Source organism: Dermochelys coriacea, chromosome 8 (assembly GCF_009764565.3).
Source record: "Dermochelys coriacea isolate rDerCor1 chromosome 8, rDerCor1.pri.v4, whole genome shotgun sequence".
Lineage (NCBI taxonomy): Eukaryota > Metazoa > Chordata > Testudines > Dermochelyidae > Dermochelys > Dermochelys coriacea.
In genome coordinates, this window is record NC_050075.1 from 15,202,244 (window position 1) to 15,214,501 (window position 12,258).

The following is a 12,258-nucleotide window of genomic DNA, read 5'->3' on the forward strand; positions in this document are numbered from 1 at the left end:
CACCATCTCTGCTAAAAGAAAAGGAGAACTTGTGGCACCTTAGTGACTAACAAATTTATTTGAGCATAAGCTTTCGTGAGCTACAGCTCACTTCATTGGATGCATCCGATGAAGTGAGCTGTAGCTCACGAAAGCTTATGCTCAAATAAATTTGTTAGTCTCTAAGGTGCCACAAGTACTCCTTTTCTTTTTGCGAATACAGACTAACACAGCTGCTACTATGAAACCTGTCATCTCTGCTATGAATCTGAACCTCAATGAATAGAACTCATGTCTGCATGTATATTGATCTTTTAACCATATTCTCACTTTTTTGTTTTTTAATAAAGTTTAGTTTAGTTAATAAAAATTGGCTGTAGCGTGTATTTGGGTAAGATCTGAACCATTCATTAACCTGGGAGGTAATGTGTCCGATCCTTTAGGGATTAGTAGAACCTTTTATTTTATATGATGAAATCAGACCTCCGGGATCTAATTTGGATATGGATAGAGCCCTTTTTAATGTCTTTAATAAAGTAAATACTAATGGAAACTGCGTGATCATGGGAGACTTTAACTTCCCAGATATAGACTGGAGGACCAGTGCTAGTAATAATAATAGGGCTCAGATTTTCCTAGATGCGATAGCTGATGGATTCCTTCATCAAGTAGTTGCTGAACCGACTAGAGGGGATGCCATTTTAGATTTAATTTTGGTGAGTAGCGAGGACCTCATAGAAGAAATGGTTGTAGGGGACAATCTTGGCTCAAGTGATCATGAGCTAATTCAGTTCAAACTAAATGGAAGGATTAACAAAAATAAATCTGCAACTAGAGTTTTTGATTTCAAAAGGGCTGACTTTCAAAAATTAAGGAAATTAGTTAGGGAAGTGGATTGGACTGAAGAATTTATGGATCTAAAGATAGAGGAGGCCTGGGATTACTTTAAATCAAAGCTGCAGAAGCTATCGGAAGCCTGTATCCCAAGAAAGGGGAAAAAATTCATAGGAAAGAGTTGTAGACCAAGCTGGATGAGCAAGCATCTTAGAGAGGTGATTAAGAAGAAGCAGAAAGCATACAGGGAGTGGAAGATGGGAGGGATCAGCAAGGAAAGCTACCTAATTGAGGTCAGAACATGTAGGGATAAAGTGAGACAGGCTAAAAGGCGAGTAGAGTTGGACCTTGCAAAGGGAATTAAAACCAATAGTAAAAGGTTCTATAGCCATATAAATAAGAAAAGAAAGAAGAAGTGGGGCCGCTTAACACTGAGGATGGAGTGGAGGTTAAAGATAATCTAGGCATGGCCCAATATCTAAACAAATACTTTGCCTCCCTCTTTAATAAGGCTAAAGAGGATCTTAGGGATAATGGTAGCATGACAAATGGGAATGAGGATATGGAGGTAGATATTACCATATCTGAGGTAGAAGCGAAACTGAAACAGCTTAATGGGACTAAATCGGGGGGCCCAGATAATCTTCATCCAAGAATATTAAAGGAATTGGCACATGAAATTGCAAGCCCATTAGCAAGAATTTTTAATGAATCTGTAAACTCAGGAGTAGTACCGAATGATTGGAGAATTGCTAATATAGTTCCTATTTTTAAGAAAGGAAAAAAAAGTGATCCGGGTAACTACAGGCCAGTTAGTTTGACATCTGTAGCATGCAAGGTCCTGGAAAAAATTTTGAAGGAGAAATTAGTTAAGGACATTGAAGTCAATGGTAAATGGGACAAAATACAACATGGTTTTACAAAAGGTAGATCGTGCCAAACCAACCTAATCTCCTTTTTTGAAAAGGTAACAGATTTTTTAGATAAAGGAAATGCAGTGGATCTAATTTACCTAGATTTCAGTAAGGCATTTGATACCGTGCCACATGGGGAATTATTAGTTAAATTGGAGAAGATGGGGATCAATATGAACATCAAAAGGTGGATAAGGAATTGGTTAAAGGGGAGACTGCAACGGGTCCTACTGAAAGGCGAACTGTCAGGTTGGAGGGAGGTTGGAGGGAGGATCGGGATATTATACAGGAGGATCTGGATGACCTTGTAAACTGGAGTAATAGTAATAGGATGAAATTTAATAGTGAGCAGTGTAAGGTTATGCATTTAGGGATTAATAACAAGAATTTTAGTTATAAATTGGGGATGCATCAATTAGAAGTAACGGAAGAGGAGAAGGACCTTGGAGTATTGGTTGATCATAGGATGACTATGAGCTGCCAAAGTGATATGGCTGTGAAAAAAGCTAATGCGGTTTTGGGATGCATCAGGAGAGGCATTTCCAGTAGGGATAAGGAGGTTTTAGTACCGTTATACAAGGCACTGGTGAGAACTCACCTAGAATACTGTGTGCAGTTCTGGTCTCCCATGTTTAAAAAGGATGAATTCAAACTGGAGCAGGTACAGAGAAGGGCTACTAGGATGATCCGAGGAATGGAAAACTTGTCTTATGAAAGGAGACTTAAGGAGCTTGGCTTGTTTAGCCTAACTAAAAGAAGGTTGAGGGGAGATATGATTGCTCTCTATAAATATATCAGAGGGATAAATACAGGAGAGGGAGAGGAATTATTTAAGCTCAGCACCAATGTGGACACAAGAACAAATGGATATAAACTGGCCACCAGGAAGTTTAGACTTGAAATCAGATGAAGGTTTTTAACCATCAGAGGAGTGAAGTTTTGGAATAGCCTTCCAAGGGAAGCAGTGGGGGCAAAAAAATCTATCTGGTTTTAAGATTCTACTTGATAAGTTTATGGAGGAGATGGTATGATGGGATAATGGGATTTTGGTAAGTGATTGATCTTTAAATATTCAGGGTAAATAGGCCAAATCCCCTGAGATGGGATATTAGATGGATGGGATCTGAGTTACCCAGGAAAGAATTTTCTGTAGTATCTGGCTGGTGAATCTTGCCCATATGCTCAGGGTTTAGCTGATTGCCATATTTGGGGTTGGGAAGGAATTTTCCTCCAGGGCAGATTGGAGAGGCCCAGGAGGTTTTTCGCCTTCCTCTGTAGCATGGGGCATGGTTGACTTGAGGGAGGCTTCTCTGCTCCTTGAAGTCTTTAAACCATGATTTAAGGACTTCAATAGCTCAGACATGGGTGAGGTTTTTCATAGGAGTGGGTGGGTGAGATTCTGTGGCCTGCACTGTGCAGGAGGTCAGACTAGATGATCAGAATGGTCCCTTCTGACCTTAGTACCTATGAATCTATGAGATTTACAGAAATTTTCATCATGTTTTATGTGGGTACCTGGATAGAGGCCTGAGGCTGGATCTCTTTAAGGGAACTCTGTTGTTTGGACTCCTGAGTAACCCGGTAAGGTAATAAAGAAGCTGTTTTATGCTGGCTTGGTAAATCTAAGTATTGGAATATCCACCAGCTTTTTGGGGAATGTCTGCCCCATTCTTTGCAGTTCACCCTAATTGAGTGACCACAGATGGCTCCCCACTGGGAGTCCGGTCACAGCTTTTAACTTTTTTAAAAGTCTCTTTTAGCCCAGGTGGCATTTTTGGTCATCTTAATTTTTTTTTTTAATTTGATATATACATTTAGTTTGAGCCTTTATTATGGTGTTTTAAATACTCTCCATGCAGTTTGCAGATATTTCACCTTTGTGACTGTTCCTTTTAATTAGCTTCCTCATTTTAGTGTAGTTCCCTTTTGAAGTTAAATGCTACTGTAGTGGATTTCTTTGGCATTTTTTTCCTCCTAAGAATGTCAAATCTAATTATAATATGGTCACTATTACTGTGCAGTTTAGCTATCTTCAGCTCTTGGACCAAATCCTGTGTTCCACTTAGGACTAAATCAGGGGTTCTCAAACTGGGGGTCGGGACCCCTCAGGGGGTCATGCGGTTATTACCTGGGGGGGTCGCAAGTTGTCAGCCCCCACCCCAAACCCCGCTTTGCCTCCAGCATTTATAATGGTGTTAAATATATTAAAAAGTGTTTTTAATTTATAAGGGGGGGCACACTCAGAGGCTTGCTATGTGAAAGGGGTCACCAGTACAAAAGTTTGAGAACCACAGTACTAAATAAAGAATAGCCTCCCCGGATAGGTTTCAGGACAAGATGCTCCAAGAAGCAGTCATTAATGGTGTTTAGAAATTTTATACCTGCATCCCATTCTGAGGTGACATGGATCCAGTCAATATGAGGATAGTTGAAATCCTCCATTATTAAAGCATTTTCTGCCTTGTAGCTTCTGTATTCTCCCTGAGCATTTCACAATCACTGCCATCATCTTGGTGATGTGGTTGGTAGTATATTCTTTCTGCTGTACTGTTTTTGTTCAAGCATGGAATTTCTATCCATAGAGATTCTGTGGTACAGTTTTCAGAGTAGCAGCTGTGTTAGTCTGTATTTGCAAAAAAGAAAAGGAGTACTTGTGGCACCTTAGAGACTAACAAATTTATTTGAGCATAAGCTTTCGTGAGCTACAGCTCACTTCATCGAATGCATTCGGTGGAAAACACAGTGGGGAGATTTATATACACACAGAGAGAACATGAAACAATGGGTTTTATCATACACACTGTAAGGAGAGTGATCACTTAAGATGAGCTATTACCAGCAGGAAGGAGCGGGGGAAGGAGGAAAACGTTTTGTGGTGATAATCAAGGTGGGCCATTTCCAGCAGTTAACAAGAACGTCTGAGGAACAGTGGTGGTGGGGGGAGAAATAACATGGGGAAATAGTTTTACTTTATGTAATGACTCATCCACTCCCAGTCTCTATTCAAGCCTAAGTTAATTGTATCCAGTTTGCAAATTAATTCCAATTCAGCAGTCTCTTCCTGGAGTCTGTTTTTGAAGTTTTTTTGTTGAAGGATAGCCACTCTCTGGTCTGTAATCGTGTGACCGGAGAGATTGAAGTGTTCTCCGACTGGTTTTTGAATGTTATCATTCTTGACGTCTGATTTGTGTCCATTTATTCTTTTATGTAGAGACTGTCCAGTTTGACCAATGTACATGGCAGAGGGGCATTGCTGGCACATGATGGCATATATCACATTGGTAGATGCGCAGGTGTGTTCCTCAGACCTTCTTGTTAACTGCTGGAAATGGCCCACCTTGATTATCACCACAAAAGGTTTTCCTCCTTCCCCCACTCCTTCCTGCTGGTAATAGCTCATCTTAAGTGATCACTCTCCTTAGTGTGTATGATAAAACCCATTGTTTCATGTTCTCTGTGTGTGTATATAAATCTCCCCACTGTATTTTCCACCGAATGCATCCGATGAAGTGAGCTGTAGCTCACGAAAGCTTATGCTCAAATAAATTTGTTAGTCTCTAAGGTGCCACAATTACTCCTTTTCTTTTTTGTGGTACAGTTTGTTTCATTTAAGGTTTTTACTTTATTTGACTCTATAGTTTCTTTCACATATCGTGCCACTCCTCCACCAGCACATCCTACTCTATCATTCCTATATATTTTGTACACTGGTGTTACCACATCCCATTGATTATCCTCATTCCACAATATCTATCCTCATTTAATGCCAGGCACTCTAGTTTACCCATCTTAGTATTTAGACTTCTAGCATTTCTATATAAGCACTTGTATGTTTTGTCAATATTCAGTTGGTTGCCTACATGTGTTAGGTTTAAATGGGACTCTTTTACATTTGACTTCCTCACTAGCTCTTCCACAGAGCATTGCTCCATGCCTACAGTCTATCTGAGCACCCTGAGAGAAAGGCAGGCCACTAGGCCAGACTATAAACAATTACTTCAAGACACTTTCTGGTGGTTAACGAGAGGACACTGAGCCCGACTGCAGCTTGCCCAAAGCCACTTGAAGGAAGAGAGGCCGGTGGCTCATTTGGAACTTATTTATTTCTTTTCTTCCCTGCCTTCACCTGTTTTTTTTCCTCTGAACCCTAAGGAGTAAGCTGAAGGAACTCAGCCAGAGCTCAGAGTTCCCATTCTATGGACAGAGAGGTTAACCACCCCAACCTGGATGATGAGATTCTGCCCTTCGGAGAGTATATTACCCCATCTATCCCATAGAGGTGCTGCAGAGGGCCTAGGTCCTTGACAAGGGCAGAAAGGATCGCCTTCTGGTTAAGGCAAAGGAGCAGAAGATGGAACTGGGCTGAGTTTGTGGCATTTGTAAAGCAGGGATGAGGATAAGAGGGGAGGTGGAGGTGGTTGCAAAGCTAAATTAAAGGGATGTTTGCAGAAAGAGCTGAGATCAGAGGCACAGGGCTGTATAAGTGCAAAGCACTATGAATAAAAACAGCCACTGACCTTATACAAATTCAGCACAGATTTTTTAAATCTATTTAAGGGGAAATGATATTGAAGCTTCCCCTCAAAGCTCTCACAGAACTCCAGTACTGTTTGCACAGCCTGTGGCTATTGTCTCTGTCTGCCAGACCAGCACTTCCAGCTTCACTTTCTCTTCCAGGCCTTACCGGGGAGGCAGAGAGAGAGTTTCCTATACACCTTTGATATCTTGCTGTGACAGTCTGAATGATATGAGCTTTCATAAACAATTCCGAAGGAGCTTTTAAAGACGTCACTGAATGGCACACAGCAAATCCCCCTACAATGGAGAGGCTTTAGAAGCAGCCTTAAAGTGAATCCCAACAGAGGGACCCTGCGGTGTTCTCCAGGAGGCAGCCTTGTGAAACCAGGACAATCTGTGCGGGGGCATCAGCATTGTCAGCAGCTGTAGGAGGGGGTTCAGTCTACTTCTGGCCGAGCTGCAAGGATGCTGCCACTAAGTCCTGCCTTCCAAAATACCTCAGAGGAGCAGTTATGTTGCCTTTGCAATGCAGCAGCTGGAAGACAGCATCAACCCCATGTCCTCGGGGAAATGGAAGTACAGATACCATGGGATCCCCTTATAGAAGTTGTACACAGGGCCCACCCCTTCCCCTATCCCAGGGGTGTCTCCACTCTGCCAGCCCTAGAGAGCTCCCTCACCCCCTGCAGCTCCCACTCCGCCAGCCCTAGAGAGCTCCCTCACCCCCCTGCAGCTCCCACTCCGCCAGCCCTAGAGAGCTCCCTCACCCCCTGCAGCTCCCACTCCGCCAGCCCTAGAGAGCTCCCTCACCCCCTGCAGCTCCCACTCCACCAGCCCTAGAGAGCTCCCTCACCCCCTGCAGCTCCCACTCCGCCAGCCCTAGAGAGCTCCCTCACCCCCTGCAGCTCCCACTCCGCCAGCCCTAGAGAGCTCCCTCACCCCCTGCAGCTCCCACTCCACCAGCCCTAGAGAGCTCCCTCACCCCCTGCAGCTCCCACTCCGCCAGCCCTAGAGAGCTCCCTCACCCCCCTGCAGCTCCCAATCCGCCAGCCCTAGAGAGCTCCCTCACCCCCCTGCAGCTCCCAATCCGCCAGCCCTAGAGAGCTCCCTCACCCCCTGCAGCTCCCAATCCGCCAGCCCTAGAGAGCTCCCTCACCCCCTGCAGCTCCCACTCCGCCAGCCCTAGAGAGCTCCCTCACCCCCTGCAGCTCCCAATCCGCCAGCCCTAGAGAGCTCCCTCACCCCCTGCAGCTCCCACTCCGCCAGCCCTAGAGAGCTCCCTCACCCCCTGCAGCTCCCACTCCGCCAGCCCTAGAGAGCTCCCTCACCCCCTGCAGCTCCCACTCCGCCAGCCCTAGAGAGCTCCCTCACCCCCTGCAGCTCCCACTCCGCCAGCCCTAGAGAGCTCCCTCACCCCCTGCAGCTCCCACTTCCGCCAGCCCTAGAGAGCTCCCTCACCCCCTGCAGCTCCCACTCCGCCAGCCCTAGAGAGCTCCCTCACCCCCTGCAGCTCCCACTCCGCCAGCCCTAGAGAGCTCCCTCACCCCCTGCAGCTCCCACTCCGCCAGCCCTAGAGAGCTCCCTCACCCCCTGCAGCTCCCACTCCGCCAGCCCTAGAGAGCTCCCTCACCCCCTGCAGCTCCCACTCCGCCAGCCCTAGAGAGCTCCCTCACCCCCTGCAGCTCCCACTCCGCCAGCCCTAGAGAGCTCCCTCACCCCCCTGCAGCTCCCACTCCGCCAGCCCTAGAGAGCTCCCTCACCCCCCTGCAGCTCCCACTCCGCCAGCCCTAGAGAGCTCCCTCACCCCCTGCAGCTCCCACTCCGCCAGCCCTAGAGAGCTCCCTCACCCCCTGCAGCTCCCACTCCGCCAGCCCTAGAGAGCTCCCTCACCCCCTGCAGCTCCCACTCCGCCAGCCCTAGAGAGCTCCCTCACCCCCTGCAGCTCCCAATCCGCCAGCCCTAGAGAGCTCCCTCACCCCCTGCAGCTCCCACTCCGCCAGCCCTAGAGAGCTCCCTCACCCCCTGCAGCTCCCACTCCGCCAGCCCTAGAGAGCTCCCTCACCCCCTGCAGCTCCCACTCCGCCAGCCCTAGAGAGCTCCCTCACCCCCTGCAGCTCCCACTCCGCCAGCCCTAGAGAGCTCCCTCCCCCCCTGCAGCTCCCACTCCGCCAGCCCTAGAGAGCTCCCTCACCCCCTGCAGCTCCCACTCCGCCAGCCCTAGAGAGCTCCCTCACCCCCCTGCAGCTCCCACTCCGCCAGCCCTAGAGAGCTCCCTCACCCCCTGCAGCTCCCACTCCGCCAGCCCTAGAGAGCTCCCTCACCCCCCTGCAGCTCCCACTCCGCCAGCCCTAGAGAGCTCCCTCACCCCCTGCAGCTCCCACTCCGCCAGCCCTAGAGAGCTCCCTCACCCCCTGCAGCTCCCACTCCGCCAGCCCTAGAGAGCTCCCTCACCCCCTGCAGCTCCCACTCCGCCAGCCCTAGAGAGCTCCCTCACCCCCTGCAGCTCCCACTCCGCCAGCCCTAGAGAGCTCCCTCACCCCCTGCAGCTCCCACTCCGCCAGCCCTAGAGAGCTCCCTCACCCCCTGCAGCTCCCACTCCGCCAGCCCTAGAGAGCTCCCTCACCCCCTGCAGCTCCCACTCCGCCAGCCCTAGAGAGCTCCCTCACCCCCTGCAGCTCCCACTCCGCCAGCCCTAGAGAGCTCCCTCACCCCCCTGCAGCTCCCACTCTGCCAGCCCTAGAGAGCTCCCTCACCCCCCTGCAGCTCCCACTCCGCCAGCCCTAGAGAGCTCCCTCACCCCCCTGCAGCTCCCACTCCGCCAGCCCTAGAGAGCTCCCTCACCCCCTGCAGCTCCCACTCCGCCAGCCCTAGAGAGCTCCCTCACCCCCTGCAGCTCCCACTCCGCCAGCCCTAGAGAGCTCCCTCACCCCCTGCAGCTCCCACTCCGCCTGCCCTAGAGAGCTCCCTCACCCCCTGCAGCTCCCACTCCGCCAGCCCTAGAGAGCTCCCTCACCCCCTGCAGCTCCCACTCCGCCAGCCCTAGAGAGCTCCCTCACCCCCTGCAGCTCCCACTCCGCCAGCCCTAGAGGCAGTGTGTAATTTGTAATGAAAAAGATGTGGCAGCTCAAGCAACGCTTTGACTGTCCCCATCGCTGATGCAGCTCGCCCAGAGGTGCTGGGGCTAGGATCTGCCAAGCCTAGAGGTGCGCGGGGAGGGGGGGGGGCGGGAAGGAGGAGAAGGGGGAGCTCAGCCCTGGCACAAATCCAGCGCTGCCCTGCCCCACGCCCCTGCAGCTCCCCCGCTGCCTGGCTCAGAAGGGTCCCCCCGGCCCGGCATCTCCAGCTCCCCTTGCTTGGCTCCCCCGGCGGCCGGGCCGGCAGGGGAAGGCGCAGGAGGAGGAGGCAGCGCGCACGTGCGAGCGGGGCAGGCAGCGGGAGGGCAGGGCTCCGGGCAGAGGCGGCGCCCAAGCCGCGGCCGTCCGGGAAGGGAGGAGCCAGCCGGGGAGACCCCACCTCCGCGGAGGTGCCAGGCGAGGCCGGGTGCGGAGGGCGCCTCATGGCCAGACGGGGCCGTGCGCGCAGCTGCCGGCGGACGCTCTGCCCGCGCCCGCCGCCGCCATGCGGGACTACGACGAGCTCATCTCCTTCCTGGGCGAGTGGGGCCCCTTCCAGCGCCTCATCTTCCTCCTGCTCAGCGCCAGCATCGTCCCCAATGGCTTCAACGGCATGTCCGCCGTCTTCCTGGCCGGCGCCCCCGAGCACCGCTGCCGGGTGCCCCCCAGCGCCAACCTGAGCCGCGAGTGGCTCAACGCCAGCATCCCCCGCGAGCTGCGGGGCGGCCGGGAGGGGCCCAGCCGGTGCCGCCGCTACCGCCTGGAGTCGCTGGCCAATTTCTCCGCGCTGGGGCTGCAGCCCGGCCGGGACGTGGACCTGAGTCAGCTGGAGCAGGAGAAGTGCCTGGACGGCTGGGAGTACAGCCGGGAGCTCTACCTCTCCACCATCGTCACCGAGGTGCGCCCGGGCGGGGGGCAGAGGGAGGCTGGCCCGGCGGGGATGTGGGTGCTGGAGCAGGAGACGTGGAGTGGGCGGCGCGGTGCCCGGGGGGGGGTGGCGGGGGGTGTAAGGCGCTTGCCTAAGCCCGCTGATCTGCCTCCGCGCCCGCATCTCCTGCCCCGCAGCCCTGCCTGCCTTCCCGGCCGGGTCCCTCCCGGGCTGGCGTGGCCGCTGTGCGCCTTCATCCCTGCGCTTTAGCTCTGCCTCCGGCGGTGACAGGGCTTTCAGCACCCGCGGGGTTGCGCCTCCGCCTCGCAGCGCCGTTGTCTTCAGCGGTGAATTTAAAAAGCTGGTGCAGGGTGATCTCCTGCCCTTCCACGCGGCCTCGGACACGTGCAGACACTGGCTGTTTTTGCGTATGTAGGTGGGGGACTGGGAGGGAGAGCAACGCACGCGTGCTCTCTCTCTCACACACACACTCACACCCACACACACACGGCAACACTATAAAGCAACAGCAATCAAGCCAGGGGAGTCGTTAGTTGCTAGGGGGCGGCACGGAGATCCGCAGCGTGCAAACTGCTGCTCACTTCCTTCCTTCCCTATCCCCAGGCCGGCACTGTGCTGATTTGTGGTCCGTAGTCCATGATCACTGTGGATGGACATTTTCATGCCTTTTATTTCAATTAAAATGCACTCTCTGGAGTTTTGTTCTACAACAGAAGGAGCGTAAGCAATGTGGTGTAGAATCGGAGCGTTGCAATAGTTAAAGGTGTCATACACGGGGTGTTTTCATTTTTAAAAAATGTTTTCATCCTCGCAAGGATTTTATAATTGGTCCCAAACTATTAGTTTGTAGCTAAAATTTGGCAGTATGGGATTACAGTCTATAGTCAAAAGTGGCACCTTAGAGACTAACAAATTTATTAGAGCATAAGCTTTCGTGAGCTACAGCTCACTTCGTCGGATGCATTTGGTGGAAAAAACAGAGGAGAGATTTAAAGCCAGACATAATGGTCTTCAATTTCGCAAAACACAAACTGTTCTGACAAAAAGAAAAGGAGGACTTGTGGCACCTTAGAGACTAACAAATTTATTTGAGCATAAGCTTTTGTGAGCTACAGCTCACTTCATCGGATTGAGCTGTAGCTCACGAAAGCTTATGCTCAAATAAATTTGTTAGTCTCTAAGGTGCCAGAAGTACTCCTTTTCTTTTTGCGAATACAGACTAACACGGCTGCTATTCTGAAAACTGTTTTGAAGATCCCATCAGGACTTGGTTTGGAATAAAACATAGTAATAATCTTGACACCACAAGCAATTGGTTCTTGGAACAGGCAATTCTGGAGGCTTTTTTTGATTATTCAGTCCTATTATTAGTCCAGAGTAAAATGCTGTGAAAGCATTTTAATTCTCCTCTTTCCCTTCTTCCACCCTCTTTATTCTGGGGGCCCAGCAAGTGTTTCAATTCCTTGATATTATTTGTTGTGTTATTATTCAGATCACCCCTTTTGCTGCCTTAAACTTCTGCTGATAAAACAGAAATCTAGGGTGAAATCCTGTTCCTGTTGAAGTCAATGATACTTTTGCTAATGACGTCAATGGTGCCAGGATTTCATTTAATTGTTCACTGAACACTATGACTCATAAACAAGTCTTATGACATTGGTTCTTGAGAAACCGTATGAAATCCACAGACTAATCGGATATTTTTCCTATGGATTGTCAGAAATTGTTTTTCATGGAAAAAGCAGTTAGCCACAGAATATCCAGAGCTTCTAGTGTAGATGAAAGAAGTTTATGCTGGCTCTCATGTTTTAACCCATTTTAGCAGACTATACTTTGGAGCTACCATAATATGAGGATGACACAGTGAGCTATGAAGAGTCATGCTAGTAGGTGTTGTAGGTGCTTAAAGAAACCCAGTCAACTTGAAAATCACACTTGCCTCAAAAATTTGTACCCATTATGATTACAAATAAGACCCACTTCTGAATCTGACGCCATGGAGGCAGACCAC

General features: G+C 50.3%; 1 protein-coding gene across 2 annotated transcripts in view; it reads left to right on the top strand.

Annotated features, from left to right (window-relative positions):
* The first annotated feature begins 9,704 nt into the window (after positions 1–9,704).
* The window catches only part of SLC22A4 (solute carrier family 22 member 4), a 48,398-nt gene continuing 45,844 nt past the window's right edge, over positions 9,705–12,258 (top strand). The window contains exon 1 of one of the 2 annotated variants that reach the window (XM_038413234.2): positions 9,705–10,256. In XM_038413234.2, the coding sequence (XP_038269162.1) occupies positions 9,864–10,256 (393 nt within the window). In that variant the 5' untranslated portion in view covers positions 9,705–9,863. The remainder of the gene's footprint in view (positions 10,257–12,258) is intronic. The other variant, XM_038413232.2, reaches the window with a different exon arrangement.